The 21,229-nt window shown below is 34.4% G+C and overlaps 3 protein-coding genes across 4 annotated transcripts; 1 reads left to right on the forward strand and 2 right to left on the reverse strand.

Annotated features, from left to right (window-relative positions):
* Positions 1 to 466: 466 nt before the first annotated feature.
* On the forward strand, positions 467 to 4,873 carry LOC115711342 (short-chain dehydrogenase TIC 32 B, chloroplastic). The gene is made up of 8 exons (XM_030639679.2): positions 467 to 675; positions 1,654 to 1,885; positions 1,991 to 2,070; positions 3,503 to 3,656; positions 3,744 to 3,822; positions 3,905 to 3,992; positions 4,083 to 4,129; positions 4,226 to 4,873. Exons 1-8 carry the CDS (start codon positions 552 to 554, stop codon positions 4,406 to 4,408), a joined length of 987 nt encoding a protein of 328 aa, XP_030495539.1. The 5' UTR covers positions 467 to 551; the 3' UTR covers positions 4,409 to 4,873.
* Positions 4,874 to 5,215: 342 nt separating this feature from the next.
* Positions 5,216 to 8,039, reverse strand: LOC115708810 (kinetochore protein SPC25 homolog). 2 transcript variants are annotated; one of them, XM_030636827.2, is made up of 8 exons: positions 7,768 to 8,039; positions 7,549 to 7,614; positions 7,159 to 7,305; positions 6,880 to 6,978; positions 6,687 to 6,776; positions 6,460 to 6,582; positions 6,026 to 6,252; positions 5,216 to 5,636 (listed from the first exon to the last, which is right to left on the reverse strand). In XM_030636827.2, exons 1-8 carry the CDS (start codon positions 7,919 to 7,921, stop codon positions 5,625 to 5,627), a joined length of 918 nt encoding a protein of 305 aa, XP_030492687.1. In that variant the 5' UTR covers positions 7,922 to 8,039; the 3' UTR covers positions 5,216 to 5,624. The 2 variants fall into 2 exon arrangements, with proteins under 2 accessions (XP_030492687.1, XP_030492686.1); XM_030636826.2 differs by having other exon boundaries at positions 6,026 to 6,255.
* A 9,447-nt stretch (positions 8,040 to 17,486) lies between these two features.
* Positions 17,487 to 18,674, reverse strand: LOC133036111 (uncharacterized). Its single transcript, XM_061112601.1, has one exon. The coding sequence runs from the start codon at positions 18,672 to 18,674 to the stop codon at positions 17,487 to 17,489; it is 1,188 nt and encodes a 395-aa protein (XP_060968584.1).
* Between the last annotated feature and the right edge of the window lie 2,555 nt (positions 18,675 to 21,229).

Genomic DNA, 21,229 nt, shown 5'->3' on the forward strand with positions numbered 1-21,229 from the left:
CTTATATATATATACATATATATTTCTAACTTTTTAGTTTAAATATCATATTAATGAGTGAAAAACTGCACTTGAAAATAACCAAAAAAAAAATCACATCTAGAGAAACGACATTTTAAACAAACCACCACAAAATACATGGAGAGGCCACACCCATTAAGGACAGACACTAATAATGATGATGAAGATAGACAAAAGAATTATAGTGTACCAATTTGAAAAAAAAAAAAAAATGAAAAATTCTTTCTTTTTCTTTTTACAGAATAATTTTTTACGCTAAGGTAAAGATCAGCTACATCGTAGACCACTTGGTGCTATGTGGTCTGCACCAATCATTTGTCACAGTTTTGTCAAAGGGTGACGACAGTGTTTGTCCTATTGGTTGAGACCACCTAATAAGGTGGTCCATATATACCTTACATACCTTAATAAAGGAAGTAACTATATGCTCTTATATATATAAGGTAATTTTGTTTGTGTGTATATATTGTAGAGAATATAAAGAAAATGGTTTCATCATCTGTTTTTGGTGTGTAGGATTGGATCTGGTGATGAAAGAAACACTAAGATACTTGGCAGGAATTGCAGGCCCAAGTGGCTATGGCTCCAAATCAACTGCCGAGCAAGTCACTGCAAATTGTTCTTCTTCTCATCATCTAACAGCCATAATCACTGGTTAGTAGTACTATTAATAATATTAATTAATTACCATAGAAATAACAAAACTATATTATTATTATTATATAGTACGTATATCATCACATGATGAAGATAACAATTCCATGTTAATAATTATTTATTTTTCCTCAGTTTTTCTTGGTGAGAGCTAAGGGCTCTGATGATATGATCAGAATATTGTCTCTATAAAATTATATACCCTTTTTTTCTTCTGATCATCAAGCGAGTTTTTCTATGTCTGGCTGTTTAGGATTGTTGTTAGATTATTCTTTCTGGATGAATATATATATATATATATAACATAAAATGATAACGCTTCAAACTGATTACTTGTTTTTTTTTTTCTTCATATCACTGTTCTCTCTTCTTCTTGCTTTTTCTCTCTCTCTCAACAAATATTAGTGGTGAATTTCCCTGAATTTTCGGATTATTATATATTCTGTGGAATATAAATATATGCTGAGGAATCAGGATAACATAAATAGATGTTTCGATTCTTTATTTCCAACCAAGTTTGTTCCAGGACTTTTTCATTATATATATTTATTTTTAATTCATAAAGGCATTTCTGGGGACAACTATTAATATATAGTATAGTTATTTTGTTTTTCTTCAAAGGCTACCTGCACTTATTATTGTGATATATTCTGTCTATATATATATATATCTAGTTACATTATTTATATATATTAATTCAGTGGCTCTTTTTGGCAGTAGTAAGATATTATTTTGTCTCTTTTGATATGTATCATAATATACATCACTGAATTACATTCTTTAATTTATTGGTCCAGAGTATAGATCACATGAATTGCTACTACTCCTGTCTATTTAAATTAACTCAATACAAGACAAACAAAATTGATGATCAATAATACCCCTTTTGAACAAGATTTTCAGTAATTAATTTGCTATGAAAATAATTAGTAGTTAATTAAATAATTGTACTAATCATTATTAATTACTTAATTAAAGGTGGGACATCTGGTATTGGAGCTGAGACAGCTAGAGTTTTGGCAAAGAGAGGAGTGAGAGTAGTGATTCCAGCCAGGGATTTGATTAGGGCAGCTGAAGTGAAAGAGGGAATTGAAAGAGAGAATCCAAAGGCTGAGGTTATAGTTTTGGAGATTGATCTTAGCTCTTTTGCTTCTGTGAAGAGATTTTGCTCTGACTTCCTTGCTCTAGGATTACCACTCAATATTCTCATGTGAGTTTATCATTACTAATTACTATAGTACCATTGTTATCATTACAATGGGTTCATATATATTAAGTTTTTATTAATTATAACTATTCCATTATTTTTGTACAGAAATAATGCTGGGATTTTTTCTCAAACACTGGAATACTCTGAAGACAAAATTGAGATGACATTTGCTACAAACTACTTGGGTATATATTCTTCTTTTTTAATTTAAAAAATAAATAAATAAAAAATAAAAATAATCCTCTTTAGCTTGTGTTTGAATCCTGGATTTTGAGAGGGAAAAACAAAAAGAAAGTAGAATTTCAATTTCTCTTGTTTGGATTTAAACAAAAAAATTGAGAAATCTCTTCTTAGATACCATAAGTTTAATAAAAATGTTGTTTAAGGAAAATGAAGATCCAAACAAAGCCTTAATATTCTAATCTTTTTACTACTATTACTAACACTTTCAACATATTTATATCATTACTTCTAGTGCGCCTTATCACCTCATATTTAATTATATATTATTAGTAAAAGAGAAACCAATTAAGCTAATGAAAGAAAAGAAGAAATAAAGTAGTAAAATTTTCTTCTCTTACTATTCATGTGGTCCATATAGAAACAACACTTAAGTTTGAAGAATTTTTTTTTTTTTCATTTTTTCTTTTTTGTAAAAGAGTCCAATCAGAATGATGAGAGTAAGATATAATGATATCTGATATTTTTGGTCATCATATAACTTTAGGACTAAAATCCATAGAGAGGTAACTAAGATTTTCTTTTTGTTGGCACAATTCTGCTCACATGTGACTGACTATACACCTTAGTTAGTTGCCTTAACGCGGATTCGAATATGATTATGACGGTGGGTTGGTGAAAAGGGTAAGAAGACTCACTATACAACGCGTCTCAACTTTGGGCTCATCTGTAGCCTGAAATTCCAAATAGGCCCAGGCCCAGGCCCAGGCCCAGACCCTAGACCCAGGCCCAACTAGATCTCTTTACAAAGTGGTCTTGGTTCTTCCAAAACATTACGACTTTTGGTGGGGTCTAATTGGTCTATGTTATTAAGAATAATGATTTGATAACTTTTGACTAAAACTTAACTAAATATATTAAAAAAAATCATTTAGAAGATTATTTATTTAGTGTAATGGCAGTATTTATTATCAGGTAAATACTACTTAAGATTCTGTGTTTTGTAAAAGTTACTAATTGGATTTTTAATTTAATTAAATAACAAAATAGACCATGTATTTTTCAAAATGATACAAATAGAACTGATTTTTTATCAAAATAAAACTTAATTATAATTCGACCTAGAGATATTATAGCGAAACTGATTACATTTTTTGTATCTGTTTGTGTTATAAATTATCTTCAAGTTGATTATATTAAAAAAAAATAACACTGTCAAAAATTGATAGCTCAGAGTACTATTTGTACTATTTTGAAAAATACAGGGTTTATTTTATTATTTAACAAAACAAAAAATCCAATTAATAATATTTGTAAAATTCAAGGTCCAAAATAGTATTGAACCTTTATTATCTATTATCTGATGATATATTAAATATAGAAATTTAAGTGCTATCATTGTTTCTAATTAAACATTTATCTTTGCTTTGTTTGTAGGACATTATCTATTAACAGAAATGTTACTCGAAAAGATGGTGGAAACAGCAGCTCAAACTGGTGTCCAAGGAAGAATAATAAATGTCTCATCTGTGATCCACAGCTGGGTTAAGAAAGAGCATTTTCGTTTCAATGACTTGCTTACTCCAAAAAGGTACAAACTAAACTAGTCACCATTTTTCTTCTTCTTCTTCTTCTTACAACCATGCGTAACAATTATTATTGTTGTTAACTTATGCAGTTACAATGGAACTCGTGCATATTCACAATCAAAGTTAGCTTCCATATTACATGCCAAGGAAATAGCAAGACAGCTTAAGGTAATATAAAGCTCGGTTATTGTACATTACATCTTTTATAAGTTATTATTAATTTGAGATGTGTTTCTTGTAAATTTTATAGACAAGAAATGCAAGAGTAACCATCAATGCAGTACACCCCGGAATAGTGAAGACTGGGATTATAAGAGCTCACAAGAGTTTTATCACTGGCAAGTATTTGATTACAAACTCTTAATAAAATATTTGTGTGTCCTATTTAGTCATTACTCTTAACTTCTTTCAACTTTTCCTTAATGCAGATTCTGTATTTTTCATGGCTTCAAAGCTGTTAAAATCAGTATCTCAGGTATGTACAATCACACAAACATAACACTATATGTACTATACAATGAAGTAGTTTTGGTGTAGTGGTTTAAAGGGGTGTAATTATATGGTGCGGCAGGGTGCATCAACTACTTGCTATGTTGCTTTGAGTCCTCAAACAGAAGGTGTAAGTGGAAAGTACTTTGTAGATTGCAACGAGAGTAGCTGCTCACCTCTAGCCAATGATGAATCCGAAGCACATAAGTTGTGGAAGCAAACTCGAGCTTTACTACGCAGACGATTATGTCATTTAAAACTCTAAAACACGTATCATTTTACAGCAGCCAATCAAGCCAAGCCATGTATATAAAGCTTATTTATTGTTCATGCCACGAATGGCTCACTACACAAGCCTTTAATAGATTATTTTAAAAGTACATGATGAAAATTGAAAATAATAATAATGGTAATAACAAAACAAGGGACTCCAAATATTTTCCCCACCCTTCTAGATTCCTAAAAACATCCCCATTTCATTCTCGTCTCGAGGCTGTAATTCTTCTTTTTTTTTTTTTAATGATACTTCTATAAATAAAATCATTTTCTTTTTTAATGGTACCTTTGTTGTAAAAAAGAATTACAATTTGGTTCAATAATGTAAAACCAACATGAGGAGCTGCCAAGTGCACACTACACTAGGGTGTGCATCATCCTGTATCGTTTTTTGTGTATTAATAAATCTCCCATAATTATATTTTTAAATTTATTTAACTCAAATTATATGAAATCTACTACACTTACACCAATGATAATAAGTGTTAGACACCATAGCATTTTATAACAATGCTAGAAGAATACCACAGATGGAGATAGAAAAACGGATAATTCAACTAAGATGTTGTACTATATTAATAGTTGTTATGATTCGAACGATTTTTACTTGGCAAAAAAATTCAGAAGACAACACTATACAAGGGACATAATTCAGAGGAAAACCTACTTTCCTTTAAAAATAAAGAGAATTATATTCTGCATGCCATATTCTGCATGCCCTTTGAAATAATCACTATATATATATATATATATATATATTTTATACGAGAGAGAGAGAGAGAGAGAGAGAGAGAGAGAGAGAGAACAGTACTATGGTTACATGTTATTTATACAATGAAGAAATTCACATAAAGTTGTTCCTTGAATCCTTGCATTTAAATCACTAATCAAACCTTTTAAATTAAGCTTAGAAACGGCTAGGCTACAAAAATGGCAAAATGAAAGAATATAGAGGTCCAGAAATTAGAGCTCTGGGGATTGTCACCCTTACATTCCATTAGCTATTAAAATAATTCCATACACAAAATATAGAAGTGAAAAAGGGCACCATGTAGCATGCGCATGATGGTTTTTTGTTAAAGCTTCCTGCCTTTTTCAAGTATCAGCTGTAAAGCACACGAGTCATAAGTTATGACCAGCACAGATCAGAATGTTGTAAACACGCTTGCATTTACTGAGAGGGGACAGCAGCCTCTTCTCCACCATCATTTTTTGCCCTGCAAAATGTTGCAAACTTCAATCAAATCATCAAGATTTCTCCATGTAAAATGATGCAGTCACACCACGGATGTATACAACTTTCATATGACTGAAAATCCCTACCGAGCAGCTTTATAAAGAATCTTAAAGAAACAAAGAAAAAGATGCTAAAAAAGGTGGGGTGTAAAAATACAATAGTAGCTTTTTTAGGCTAACGACGGAAATTTTAGCTAGCAAATATCCCAGACTATAACCCTATTCTACAAGTTAAAAGTAAAATACATGGAAGACATTAATTTTAATCACATTAATAGTAGTAGGCAAGATACTATGCATCTATCTGATCCATCAAATATCATTACTGTAAACATACAAGAACACAAGTGCATGTTTAGCAAAATTATACCAAAAAACGAGGAGAGCGGCGAGCAGATCCAGGCGATACAAGTACATTGTTAAAGCCCTTTCCTCTGTTTTGTTTCTTGCTCTGTCTATCAACTTCACCATGGGGAAGTTGGTGTTCATTTTTCTTAGGCAAAGATTCACTTCTATCAGTTGAAGCTGACGAAGCTGGTGCAGAGGCAGAAACTATAGAAGACTCTTGAGGAAGACTTGTTGTCTCAGGTAAATATCCTACTGAATCATAAATCAAAATAAAAACATGTTATGGACACAGTCATTTAATCAAAGTGGAAGAATCAGTATGAAAGAAACGCACAGCGATAAGAGGACACAGTAAGTTATTTCTTAATATTATTACTTGAAGCAACTACCGTATCATCCATGAGGACAGAACACAAACTCCACAAGTTTTTCACTTATAAACGTAGAGGATTTTACCTTGGGCGGCAACTTCTTGAAACTTCTGCCTCATTATTCTGACAAATGCAAATAACCCATTTGTTCTGTTCAATTCATGGACCAACTCCTTGATGTCATTCAAGTGTGGATTGCAATCTAACACTGGAAATGCAAACAAGGGAGCAGAGGGGAAAGGGCCAAAATGCAGAAAATTAGTTGGCTTTAAATAATTTAACATTGCTAACAAATGACAATATCTCACTTACAGTAGTAAATATTGTCAGCATGGCGAATGGTGAATGAATATTCCTCATTTGGATTTTTCAAACTAATGTTCTTGAATACGAATTTCACACCTACCAAACAGATGTAAGCATTACATGTCTTTCTTCAAAAAAAAAAAAGGAGGGGGGAAGGAACATTTGTTGCAGATTTAAAAAGCCTCAAAATCTACATTACCATGCCCGCCTTCAACATGGAAACCAAGAACCCTATTGTACCAAGAGAGGGCTTCCTGTATTTCATCTTTATCATTTTGGCTACCTGTTTCTTCAGATACTGCCAAAAAGAAAATCACATCAACCAGGACAAAATAAGTGATGAGAGTACTAAAAAAATAATAACTTTACACAACTGAGGGAAGGTTCAGACTGTTCGCTCAATAATTAATTACAAGCCACAAGATTTCCCAAAGGAAATGTACAAGTTCAAGGGCCTGTTTGGCATAAAAGGGAATACCTGAAGATAGATCAGAAACAATTTCAGCATATTCATCTCTCTTAGCCCTCTGATCTTGAACATGTCTTTTAAGTTCTTCCACACTGTTTTTTTTAGCAGCAAGAGATTCCACAATGGCAATGCGCTTGGCCTCTTTACGGTTCTTCACTAGAAAATAACAATAAAAGATATTATATAAACACCAATCAGGAATGAAAAACGAAACACAAACAAGATTGAAATGTTATCCTCATAACAAAGCAAGAAAAAAGAAAAAAAAAAAAAGTGGGAATTGTTTTACTTCACACTGAAACTTGAATTAATTAAACAAATGCAGCATTAATTTCCACATCAATCAGCGAAAAAAACCAACTTTCAAACTCAAATGCTTATTAGCAGAATCACATATACCTGATAGTGCTTTCACCAAATCATCTTCTGCCTCCCTCAACTTACTCTTAACCTCCGCAAGTTTACCTGTAAAATTGCGCATGAAATTGAATAAAAAAAAACAAATCCGAAATCGACCCATCATAAACCCTAACTCAATGTCCATCTTCAGTCTCAAAACCCCTAATTGAGAGCATAAGAATGAGTAAGAATTCGGTCGGGGGTCGTGAAAATGAGTACCTTGAGATTTGATGGTTTCTTGTCCTTTGGTGTGGATCAACGTTCGGGATTCTCTAAACGAGTCTGCCCAGGCGTCGATCTTGTGCTGCTTAGCTAGTTTGTCTCTGTCGCAGGCCATACGCAGCGACTCCATCCTCGTCCATATCGGCTCCATAGCACTGCTATCGATTTCTAGAAAGAGAGAGACTTGCAGAAGAGAGTGCAGTGGAAGAGAGAGAAACTAAAGAGATGTTTTGATTTGAACTTTGAAAATACAGTTTGGTTCTTAGCCCGCCATGTTTCGTTTTATTTTGTTTATTCACTGTTGACAGCATAAAGATGGGCTTCCGGATCGGGCCCATTTATTTGGGCTTACAAGTATGGGCTGGTATGGCCTACTTTTCTCGATTTCGATCAAGCTCTGTAAGGTAAAATATGGGTTCTTTAGACATCTCCAAACTCCAATGGGAGATATAGGGGAGTGGTAGTGTTATATTTGGTATAAAAAATAGTTTTGTAATATATTTATACTAAGTTTTAGTTTTGTGCTCTAATATATAATTGTAAAAGTTTGATGTAAAATTTTATATCTAATTAATGTTTTATTAAAAAAAAAATCTAAAAACTTTATAATCAATTTTATTATTATTTTAATATATAAGACAATAAAAAAAGGTTAATTAGTAATTTTTTCTCTTGAATTTTAACATGTACCAAATCATGCCCCCGAACGTTTTTTGCCGTTAAAAATTTCCCCTGAACTATTGAGATTGTTAGATTTAAGGAGTTTTGTCTAATTTTAGTAAAAAAATTCTAACATGGATGAAAATTCAGGGGCATGATTTAGAACATATCAAAGTTTGAGGGGCATGATTTGGTAGATATCAAAGTCTAGGAAGCATGGTTTAGTACATAAACAATCACTGAAACAGTAAAATTGAATGAAATTAGACAAAAGTCCTTAAATTTAACAAACTCAATAGTTCGGGGGGAATTTTTATCGGCAAAAAAAGTCCATGGGGCACAATTTGGTACATGTCAAAATTCAGGAGAAAAAATTACTAATTAGTCATAAAAAAATAGTATAAATGTTTCATAATTAAGTGTGATAGTTAAATATACTAATAAAATAATAAAATAATATAAATATAAATGAAAAAGTAGTGCATTTATTGTGATGTAAATTTTACATTATAGCAAATGTTGTGCCAAAGTTGGCACAAAATTTGCTATGTGTCAAATTTACATCACTTTTTGGCACACTATTGGAGTACATTTTTTGTTAAATGAGCTATATTTTAGCTTTTCACTACCTATTTACACTTTCATTGGAGATGCTCTAACGTAGCTTGGTAAAAATAAGCAAAAGGCTTTATTGGGAATAAGTTAAAAAAATATTCTTTTTATTACACATTAATTAAATATAACTCTGAACCCAAAATCCTTAACTAATAATACTTTTAACAAGATCTGTCCACGGTAACCATCTGACGAAATAATATGGTAGTCGGAGAGAACTTTCAGTGCCGACAAGAGGGAGATAGTGACAATGGGAAGAGAGATCGAGAGAGAGAAATAGATTACGGTACGGCAGAGTTTATGCAAAGGTTGTGATGATGATGAGATGGGCGAGGAGATCTAGTGTAGTTCGTGGTTTTGCGGTGGTTTGGTGATGGTGGTTGCGGTGGTCGACGGAGGTTGTGGACTTTGTGGTTGTGTGGTGGTTACGGTGTATCATCTGGGACTTTAATCTCTGTCGGTTTGCGATAGTTATTTTTATTTTTAATTATTATTTTATTTATTTTTAAAAATTTCTTTTTCAGTTTTTGTTGCTTAGTTTTAATAAGTATATCATGGTGTTATTTCTATATATGATTATTTATTTGATTCTATAGTAGAAGTTCTTTCTTTTATTTCATTGTGAATCGGTATGTGTTATTTTCTCCAAGGTATCTTTCTAATAAGTCCAATAATGGTATTCTAAATTTATAATATTTATGGGTTTTTCAAGTGTTTTAATTTTTGGTTATTAGAGTTATAAAGATATTGAGTTATTGAAATTATAGAGTTACTGGAATTGAAATTTTCGAGTTTTGCGACTTCAAATGATATGCTTGCTTCGCTAGAGAACAATATTTTTAGCAGATAAGTTTTATTTTTGGTACATTTAGTCTCATGAGAAATAGTTTTTTGTGATTTATATTAGTTTCTAATTTAATTTCTTTGTATTTTATGCAGTTGGATTATCTTATTTTCATTTGGAACATTTGGAGGGAGTAGAACAAGCATCGACTGGAAATGTAGGTGTGGAAGATGGAGATTTTTAGCATTTCAAGCATATTTTCTGGCAATTTTATTGACATTGGATAGTAATTTTCCTTCAAAATTTGTTGTTCTTGTTGATTTTTCCCCTTAGCAATTGTGTCTACTTTTGCTAGGAGACATTCTTTTTTTTTTTCAGTGATCTAAGATCATTGTTAGAGAATGTAACAAGTTTGTTATCCAGTTTTCCTAGAGTGTCCCTAATCTATGTACATTAGTCGGCCATTGTGGCTGCACATGGATTAGCTGTGCATGCTCTTCGGATGGATTAACAACTTGTTTGGCTAGATGACTTTTTATTATTTTATTCTTTGGGTTGTATATAGTCCTTTAGCATGTTTGACATTATTCAGTTATCAATGATATTGGTCATTGTTTTCAAAAAAAAAAAAAAAGAAATATAACACTCTAAAATATAAATACTTTTTATCAAATATAACACCTCACATAACTTATTAAAATTAGAGTGTCCCTAACACACATAATGGTGATATTAATAAAATTGAGTATAAATTAAAAAGTAATAACATAAAGGTAAAAATTAAAATAAAAAATAGGTATACAGTATAATTTTCTCGTAATATATCTGTTGAGTGAACTTTACATAGGGATATTTACATAAACACCTAAAAAGTCAAAAAAAAAATTATAAAAATACAATTGTACGGAATTTTAAATAATTTTACAGTTTACAAATTTTTATTTACAAAAAATACGGATTGTTAATATTTTCATGTTATTTTGTATTATAATTTTGTTGTTTTGTTGTTATTTGTATGTTGTTTTCATGTAATTTTCTTGTTATTTTTATAGGACATCGTAAAATTATAACTAAAGAAATAAAATAGTGCCCGAGTGGGGTTTTTCTCTATTGCAGTTACTATTTTTCTGGTTTCCTCTCCTTCTTGTGCGCCATGCCTGAACCCATGTTCTTCACCTTCTTCCCTCTAACTCCACAAATTCTCATCATGCATCATGATGTCTTACAGATCTGGCAATTTTACTTCTCTCAAGGGTCTATTTATGGTTTCCATCCGAGCCTATACACTCTATTCCTTCATTTCATTTTCCCATACTCTGTTTTAATTTTCTGTATGGATTCTATCCTTCACGACATGACTTCAAACCTTGTTCTTTCTCAAAAGGAAAGGGAGGTCTACACTCTCTCTGAATCTAACATTATCGAACCACAACAATCCCCAAAATTCTTCCTGGTTGCTCGTTGCCTTTCCAATGTCGTTAACCCAAAGATTTTCATCAAAAAAAATGAGCAATTTCTAGAGCAATAAGTGTCGATTTGAAGTTGTAGTTTCTGAATAACATTCTGATATGTTCTTACTAACAATTGGTTGTGCATGAGACAAATTAAAGATCATATCGGGTGAACCTTGGCACTATTTTAACCAACTTATTTTTCTTCACTCCCCAACAATGCTGCAGAATGTTACTAAGGAGGATCTTTACAAAGTACAATTATGGGTGCAGATACATTGCCTGCCCTTTTTAAGCAAATCTAGAACCCTTGCTATGAAGGTTGGAGAATGGGTTGGAGAGTATATAGATGTGTATGAAGACTCACTTCATGAAGGGTGGGGGCCATTTATCAGAATTAGAGTTTGAATTGATGTCTCTCAACCGCTTATGAGAGGTAAAATGGCTAGCCTTCCTAATGTAAGAGATGAACATTAGTTGGAGTTTCGGTACGAGAATCTTCCTATTTTTTGTTCCCATTGTGGACGGCTGGGACACCCCTTCGAGAAATGTATTGGCTTTTTGGAATTAGTGGATAATGATATTGAACCTGATCTCCCCTTTGGTCCTTTTATGATTAGTGATAAATTCCCTAGTTCGAGTTACGCTTGATACAGAAGTGATTTCTCTAAGGCAAATATTTATCCTTTTCTTACAAGATTGGCTTGAAAAACCATTGTGTCATCAATCCCCAATGTAAATATCCTTCCACCTCACCTTTTGCCACTTACTACTGCTAAAAATTATTCACAATATCTCCATTGACAAACAGAAAGATATTATACCAGACTTACCTTCCCCTATTCCCTCCTATTTCCAAAGTTTGTCATCTTCTCTGCAGCTACCAGTAATGCTAATACTAGACTACCTGTCCAAAATGTCACTCACTCTATCTCTGGTACTCATGTTATTACAAGTGATTCAATCATTACATCTACTAAGGACAAAGGAAAAGCTATTCTTAGTGAAGATAACAGTCAGCATTTTGAGTCTTTGGCTATGACTTTTAAGAGGCAGATCGATCCTAATAATTTTCAAAGTGTCCTAAAAAGATGTAGAAATATCAACCAAGGTAGCATGTCCAACAATGATTTCAGCCCTCTGTTTCTAGTACACAGACAGATGCTATTGAGGAGACTTCATCCTTTTCAGCGGAGGTTGCTTTGAAGCAGCCCCGCACCTAGCCATGAAGATCATTTGGGCAACCCTTCTGCATTCAGACATCTCAAGCTCCTGGTTAATTAGCAGCGTCCACATTTACTGTTTATGATGGAATCTAAATTACAATGTAATTATGTCACTCGTATTCGTTTTTCCCTTAAGTTTAGTAATGGTCTTGAAGTTCCTAGATTGGGCATGAAATGGAGATTATTGTTTTTATGGATAGATAATGTTAATATAAATTTAAACACCTATTCAATGAACCATTTTGATGTTTTTGTCTTGTATGATAACAATCACCATTTCTACTTTACTGCAATCTATGGTGCACCTGAAGCTCATTTAAGAATTCATACATGGAATTTGCTTAAAACTTAGCATCATCCACCACCTCTGAACCATGACTGATTTTTGGTGACTTTAATGAAATATTATCCAATGAAGATAAAGAATGGGTCCTTTGAGGAGGGAAAGTCTAATGGATGACTTTCGTACAACAATTGATCATTGTCACTTGACTGTTATTCCTTTTACAGGTGAAAAATACACTTGGAGTAATAAAAACTACAATGGCACACTCATTAAGGAACGATTGGATAGAGGATTTACTAATGGGTATTGGAGTGATTTCTTTATTGATTCCCATCTTATACACTTGGATTTCTTCAATTTAGATCATAGAACAATTGAATATGTTGTTTCGGTACCTGATCAGATTCGGACAGCAGTGAAACACAATAACTGGTTTCGATTCGAATAATTTTGACTTAAGGATGATGAGTGTAGAGATGTTATTGTCAAGAATTGGAATGATTCCACACTTAATAATCCAACATCACAGCTGGTACACAGTTTAACTGCTTGTTCTTCTGCTCTTCAGACCTGGCACAACAAGAAGTATGGCAAAATGAAGCGAGATATAAATAATGCTAAAAAACATACGACTCATTTACACAACAGTAAGAATCATTCTCCTCAACACACTACTGATATGTTGAATGCTGAGAAAATCTTGGATGATTTACTTGAAAAAGAGGAAATGCATTGGCAACAATGTGCCAGAGTGGATTGGCTTAAAAGTGGTGATGCTAATACCAAATTTTTCCATGCTAAAGCAAAAGCTAGACACAACACCAACAAGATCAAAATGCTCCAAACTAGTGATGGAAATATACTTCACACTGATGTCGATTTTGCTACAGAAGCCTCAAGTTTCTTTTCTCAACTGTTTACTACTTCAGGGATTGATAATGATGCTCTTAATGTCACTTTGGCTTCCATCACCTCTTCCATTACAGCAGACATGAATGTGGGTCTACTGAAGGATTTCACTTTAGCTAAAGTTGAAGATGCTCTCCATTATATTGCTCCAGATAAATCCCCAAGTATTGACGGTATGTCCGCCATGTTTTTCCAGCATCATTGGGATGTAGTCAGGCCTCTTGTTTCTAAATGTGTGCTACAAATCTTAAATGATGGAGCTGACATGTCGGCTATCAACTCAGCAATTATCACTTTAATCCCCAAGGTGGAGAGTCCCAAACATTTGGGTGAATATAGACCAATTAGCCTATGCAATGTTACCTACAAATTGGTCTCGAAAACTATTGTTAGCAGATTTAAAAAGGTGCTTCCAGTTGCTATTTCCCCAAATCAAAGTGCGTTCCTTCCTGGAAGATTAATTACTGATAATGTGCTTCTTGCGATCAAATTGGTTCATTGCTTGAAGAATAAGAAGAGAGGACGTTTGGGTATGCAGCTTTAAAGTTGGATATGAGTAAAGCTTTTGATCGAGTGGAATGACACTTTTTTAGAAGCGGTTATGCTAAAGATGGGATTTGCTACTAAATGGGTTGAGCTTATTATGAGACGTATTTCATCTTCAACTCTCTGCTTCAATGTTAACGGAGCTATTAAAGGATCAGTTATGCCCCAAAGAGGACTTCGTGAAGGTGATCCACTATCGCCTTATCTTTTCTTGATTTGTTAAGAGGGACTCTCAGCCTTATCACGTTCAAACAAAAGCTATGGACATCTTAAAAGATTTGTCAATTTCACGGGGAGCCCCTTTAGTGTTTCACCTTTTATTTGCTGACGATAGTCTCCTTTTTTGTCATGCTACCGAAGCTTCTTGCCAAGCAATTAGTAGGGCCTTAACAATATATCATCATGCCTCTGATCAACTTCTAAATATGAGAAAAATTGTTATGTCCTTCTCTCCCAACACCACTGATATTTTAAAGTCCAGATTTCACCAAGTATTGGGTATGCCTATTTGCGACCTTCATGAAAAATATATGGGTTACCTTTTTATGCAAAAAAAAGTATTCAGCAACATAAAGGAAAGAATATGGAAGCTTATGAACTCATGGCATGCTAAACTTTTCTCTATAGGAGGACGGGAAGTTCTTTTGAAAGCAGATGTCCAATCCATCCCTACCTACGCTATGAGCTGTTTTAGCTTGCCAAAAATATTCTGCAACCAATTAGAATCAATGATGGAAAATTTTTGGTGGGGTTCAAACACCAACAAATCGAAGATTCATTGGAAGAAATAGAAATTTTTATGCCAATCAAAAGCAAAAGGAAGGCTAGGTTTCTAATCTTTTATTCATTTTAACCAACCACTCCTCGCAAAGCAAGCTTGGCGCATTCTTGAGGATCCCAATTCTCTATTGGCTAGAGTTCTCAAAGCTCGATACTTCAAGAATGGAGATTTCCTTAATGCTACTAAGGGTGTCTTACCATCTCTTACTTGGCAAAGTATTTGCGATGGAAAAGAGCTGTTAGCTAAAGGCCTTCGCTGGAAAATTGGCTACAAAAATAAAGTCTGATATGCTATTGATCCTTGGCTGCCTGGTAATATAAAGAGACGCATATTGCATTAGTTAGCAATTGATGCTAACTACTTTAGTATGGGTGCATGTTAGATGCTAAGTTGGTTTGCGTTAAATACCAACTGATGCAAAATGTATGCTTATAATTTTTTTTAATAAATTTCATCTTTAGCATCAGGTTTCATTTTAGTGTCGGAGTTACAACCGACAAAAATTAATTATTATTTGCGTCGGTTACCAACTAAAACAAAAAAGTAAGAGTTGATTTTTGCATCAGTCAACAATTTGACCAGATACGTTGACCGACGCAAAAAGTCTTTTTTGTATTAATGCAGCCATGGATTTGGTTTTAACAACCAAATCAAAATTAAGAAGATGGCCTCTGTTAACCTTCCGCTTACCAACGTTCTTTCCCTGAGACGAAAAGATCTTTTGAGGGCAACCCCAACCCCGCCATGGCACACAGTCGGAGACTGTAGATCAGAATCCTAGCAGAGCTTCTCTCTCAAGGCTAAAACGACAACTTTTTTTATTGAAAAAACAGATAGCATCTTACCTATTCTTTCTTTGATGTCAACCTTATATATATAACTATATTTTAAATAGTATGCCCACTGTTAATTCCTGTTATGTCCTACATATATTAAAAGAGCCAATAAGTACTACTATTCATAAAAAGGTCAACCAAAACGATTAGTTTAATGGAATTGCACCTTTTATGCCATGCACCTATATATATCAATAAAATATTAATAAAATTATTCAACAATAAAAAATTTACTACACTTTTCATAATTATATACCCCTATCTCATCTATTCTACATTTTATCACTATTTTCTTCCTTTTTTATTTTTTCTAACTTATTTATGAATCTACATTGTTGAAGGAATCATTATATTAGTTTTTTTTTTTTAAACGTATTTTGCAATTTAATAATAAGAAACCACAATAAATTTCTTTAAATAAAAATAATTTTATTCTAAAGAGGAAAGTAAATTTAAAAATAGTTAAAAAAAAAAATAATAATGTTTATATGACTACCAAAAATACAATTTTTAGTGACATTTTCACTAATAGTCCAAACAAAATTACTTGTTACTAAAAAGTAATATTTAAATATAAATTATTATTAATTTAATTTTACTCACAATATATTATTAATAAATTATAATTTTTGTGACTAATAATTTTAGTCAGGGATTTTTTAGAAATAAGAGCATCAACAATAGGAGCAATTTTTAGTGTTGCTTAAGTAAACCCATTATTAGTTCTTACCCAATCAATTTTATTTTTAATTATTTCACAAATACACAAAAACAACAAAAAAATTACAAAAATACGGTTTTATGGAATTTTAAATATTTTTACGATTTTTTTGATTTTATTTATATAAAATACGATTTTTTTATGTTGTACTCTTGTTAATTTGTTGTTATTTTTTATTATCTGTATGTTATTTTTTTTTTGTTGTTTTGATGTTATTTTTATGTAGTTTTCTTGTTGTTTCTATAAAAAACTGTAAAAATATATATAAAAAAAATTAAACGTAAAAATGTAATTTTTTTTACATTTTTACCTTATGTAATTATCCCAATTTTTTTTCCTTTCATAAAAAGAAAAGAAAAAAGCAGAGCACCATAACTATACAACAACGACTCAATTACGTTAACTTTACAAATTTAATCACAAATTCAATTGTTACCAAAAATTTTTTTGCAGTGTATATTAACTTAAATACACATATTTTTACCATGACGAAAAATACATATTTTTAATTAATATTTATAGGTTACAATAAAAAAATTATTGTTAGACTTTCACGCCCTACCTCATCTCATCTCTTTCATATATTTATTCTTTTTTTTTTCTTCATTTTTTAAATTTACACTGTTAAAGATGAGCACATTAGTTATTTTTTTTTTTAGAAAAAATGCATATGGTAATTTAATAATTAGAGACCATAAGTATATTTTTTTTTAATAACACTATTTTATTTTGAAGAACAAATTAAATTATAAATAATTACAATATATATTAGCATAGATCTGCATATTTTATTACGAAAAAAAATACATATTTTTAATTAATATTTATAACTTTCTTCGATAATATATCATACTATTTATTTTTTTTGAAGAAAAGCGTACTTATATTAGAATGGAAATTGTTAGACCTCCCGGTCATTACAACATATAGTTTCAGGCAAAGAGGAGATCGGCACAGCGCCAAACCTCAGATTGGAAAAAGCCCAGTTAGCCACATTATGGGCCATAAAATTACACTGTCTACTAACGAAATGAAAAGTACAACCAATAAAAGAGGTGGAGGTGGTTTTACAAAAAGAGGCATAGTTATCAATCTCCCAACGGGACTCCTTCCCATTAAGGACGTCGATCACCACCCTCGAATCACTCTCCACTATAAGGTACTGAATACCGCGAGCTTTTGCCTCCTCTATGGCCAAACAGCAGGCCGCCGCTTCTCCACAGAGAGCACTAGAAAAATCCAGTCTTTTTGTAGATACCCAGATCACCTTGCCGACGTGATCCCTTGCAACCACTGCAGCGCACATGCTATCCATCCCCACTCTAACGTCACAGTTGAGCTTCACCCAATCCTGTGGGGGTGGACTCCAAGATTCCGTCAGGCATCGGGTTGGACAAGGGAGCAAGTAAGCATGATGATCTGCAAAAGAAAAACGAATAACGTCAATACATTTAAAGATATCCACCGGACTATTATTATGTACCTTTTCATTTCTTGTCCGCCAGATGGTGTCAATGATGAGCGAAGCGTATAAAAAAATTTCCTGTTCATTAATGCCTTTGTTTTTGAGCTCCCATAAGAACTTAACCCAATCCCACATTCTTATACCCGTGTCACAGATGGGGAAAATACCCCAAGGAGAAGATCGCCATAGGTGAAAGGCAACATTACAGGAGAGAAATAAATGCTCCAAAGTTTCACTTTCTGCTCCGCATAGGGGGCAGCTCTCGTCCTCAACAGGAAACCTTCTACCTAACACCGAACGAACTGGGAGAGCCTTAGACAGAATGCACCACCAAAGGACTTTGAGTCTTTCTGGGATTTTACTATTCCAAAGCTTGTTCCACATAGAGGGAGCAACCTCTGGAGGGTTGGAATTATCCATGGTTTGGGCCAAGTAGGCAGATTTGCAGGTGAACCTACCATTATTTTCCAAGGTCCAGACCCAGCTATCCTTTCCCCTGCCAGTAGGGACACCTTCGCTGAGGATAGCAGAGATTGTTTCTTGATTAAACAACTGGTGGAGCAGCTGGAAATTCCATCCACCATTCTGAGACAGGAGCTCGGCTACCTTAGTCTCCCTAGTCATGACCCGCCCACTTGGTTTGGGGGTGAATCCCTTTAGATGCGCAATCCAAGGATCTAACCAAATGTTTGTATCCTGGCCATCACCACCCGTTTACAAGCCCCCTTACGAATGACGTCTCTTGACTTAGTAACATTCTTCCAAAACCAGGAGTCCGAGGCTTTCGGAACACAATCTAGAAAGGACTTTCCTTTAAGATATTTGGCCTCAAGGATACGGCAACATAACGACTGGTTCCCAGTCAGAAGATGCCACCCCCACTTAGCGAGGAAAGCTTGGTTCATTTCTTTGGATTTTCGGAAACCCAGACCCCCCAGGGATTTGGGGAGACAGAGTTTGTCCCAAGCTTTAAGGCGAATTCCTCTATTACCCTTTTCAGAACCCCACCAGAAGTCACGCACCATTCCGTCAATCTTCCTGGCCAGTCTATTAGAAAGTTTGGTAGTTTGCATAGCATACAAAGGAAGAGCTAAACCCACCGACTTGATGAGAGTTGCACGCCCCGCTTTAGATAGGGTTTTAGCTTTCCAACCATGCAGTTTGGTGGTCAGGTTATCCAGAATAAAGTTAAAATCTGCATCCTTTTGTTTTGCTCTGAATAGAGGAAGCCCTAAATAATTAACATTACCCTCTGGCGAACTTAACCCCAACAGCTCCCTTATCCTTTGTTTCATATTACTAGGCGTATTCTTACTGAAGAAAATAGAGGACTTCAATTTATTCACTTTTTGTCCTGACCAAGAGCAGAATTTCTCCAGACAGTCCCAGAACCCCTTGGCCTCCTCCACATTGGCTTTTCCAACTAGAATGAGATCATCAGCAAAAAAGATATGTGAGAAAAGGGGGCCCCCCCTACTCAGCCTGATCCCCTTAATGATCCCCAAATTTTGGGCGCTTTCCAGAATCCTAGATAGAATTTCGGCCGCCCAGATAAAGAGATAGGGAGATAAGGGGTCACCTTGCCTGAGGCCGCATGAGGGGGTAATCTTGCCAACTGGACCCCCATTAAGACAAATATTGAGAGAGGTAGTAGTAATGCACTGGGAGACCCAATGCCGAAACTCAAGGGGAACTTTAAAACAGGATAAGACATGATCTATGAATCCCCAACTCAATCTATCATACGCCTTCATTAGGTCAATCTTTATGGCAAAAAAACCCTCTCTGCCTTTCTTCCTATTGAAAGAATGGATAATTTCCTGAGCTATCACGTTATTATCCTGAATATTCCTTCCAGGAACGAAAGCAGCTTGGGTGGGGCAGATAAACTTAGGTAAAAGTGGTTTGATCCGATTGGCAATGATCTTGGAGATAACCTTATACACCACATTACAGAGAGATATAGGTCGAAAGTGGTTAGGTCTTTTCGGATTTTGAACCTTGGGAATCAGGACAATATTTGTAGAATTAACACCTTTATGCATACGACCTGTTTGGAAAAAGTCCACAACCGCTTCGCAGAAGTCCGCCCCAACAGAATCCCAGTAGTGTTTAAAGAAAAGAACAGACATCCCATCCGGGCCCGGGGCTTTGTTACTACTCATAGCAAACAATGTAGTTCGAACTTCCTCAAGAGAGGGTCTTCTAATAAGATCATTCTGGTCTTCCGAAGACAAAACTTCTCGGACTAATTCGTTGCAATTAGGCGCCATGCCAGTGTCCGATCCAGAGAAGATGCCTTGGAAGAACTCCAAAAATTCAGCCCCAACAAGCTCCCTTTTCGAAATCCACACATTGTCTTTGTTGAGGATGCTCTCAATGGCATTCCTTCTCCCTTTTATGGAGGCGGATAGGAAGAAAAATTTTGAACACTTGTCCCCTTCCTTTAGCCAAGAGATCCTGGCTCGCTGTTTCCAATACACCTCCTTCCTCACACGGGCTTCGTTAAGGGAAGCGCGCAAATTCCTTTCAATTTCCCACTGCCTAGATCCCACGGGCAAACTCTGAATAAGGTCAAGCTTACGTTCTAGGTCCCGAATGAGGGTATCCATTTTACCAAACTGGGATCTATTCCAATGCATAAGGGCAACTCGAGTCGCCCCAATTTTCTTGAAGATCCTAGCAGGGGCCCAAGGGAAGATAACCGAATTCCACGCAGAATCAACCACCAATTTGCTACGCTCATCCCTAGTCCAGGCTTCCTCAAACTTAAAGCTTCTTCGGGTCTTCTCCCCCAGACCATCAGAGAACAGACATAACGGTCGGTGATCTGAGTTAGAAGTTTGGAAAGAGCAGAGAACAGCCCTCGGAAAAAGACGCATCCAATCACCATTAATTAGACCCTTGTCGAGGGCAGATTTAACATGGTTGGACCCAGAACGATGATTGTCCCAAGTCAACCTCTCCCCCTGGATAGGCATATTAATGAGACCCCTGGCATTAACCAAACTGGAGATAACCGGGACAAATTGATCTCTACTTTTAGACCCTTCACGTTCTGAATCACTTAGCACAAAGTTTGTGTCACCTAAGATAAGCCACGGGCCTCCAAATCTATCCCCAGTTGCCATTAAGGTTTCCCAGAAAGTTTTCTTAGCATGGAAGTACGGGGGACCATA

This window comes from Cannabis sativa, chromosome 3 (genome assembly GCF_029168945.1).
Source record: "Cannabis sativa cultivar Pink pepper isolate KNU-18-1 chromosome 3, ASM2916894v1, whole genome shotgun sequence".
Classification (NCBI taxonomy): domain Eukaryota; kingdom Viridiplantae; phylum Streptophyta; class Magnoliopsida; order Rosales; family Cannabaceae; genus Cannabis; species Cannabis sativa.

Excerpts from the sequence above, each read along its gene's own strand:
- LOC115711342 (XM_030639679.2), top strand. The coding sequence starts at position 552 with ATGAAAGAAACACTAAGATACTTGGCAGGAATTGCAGGCCCAAGTGGC. Across the intron at positions 676-1,653 it reads TCTAACAGCCATAATCACTG|GTGGGACATCTGGTATTGGA; the intron begins GTTAGTAGTACT and ends ACTTAATTAAAG. Across the intron at positions 4,130-4,225 it reads TGTTAAAATCAGTATCTCAG|GGTGCATCAACTACTTGCTA; the intron begins GTATGTACAATC and ends ATGGTGCGGCAG.
- LOC115708810 (XM_030636826.2), bottom strand. The coding sequence starts at position 7,921 with ATGGAGCCGATATGGACGAGGATGGAGTCGCTGCGTATGGCCTGCGAC. Across the intron at positions 6,979-7,158 it reads TGTTTCTGATCTATCTTCAG|TATCTGAAGAAACAGGTAGC; the intron begins GTATTCCCTTTT and ends TCTTTTTGGCAG. Across the intron at positions 6,777-6,879 it reads CCATGTTGAAGGCGGGCATG|GTGTGAAATTCGTATTCAAG; the intron begins GTAATGTAGATT and ends TCTGTTTGGTAG.
- LOC133036111 (XM_061112601.1), bottom strand. The coding sequence starts at position 18,674 with ATGACTAGGGAGACTAAGGTAGCCGAGCTCCTGTCTCAGAATGGTGGA.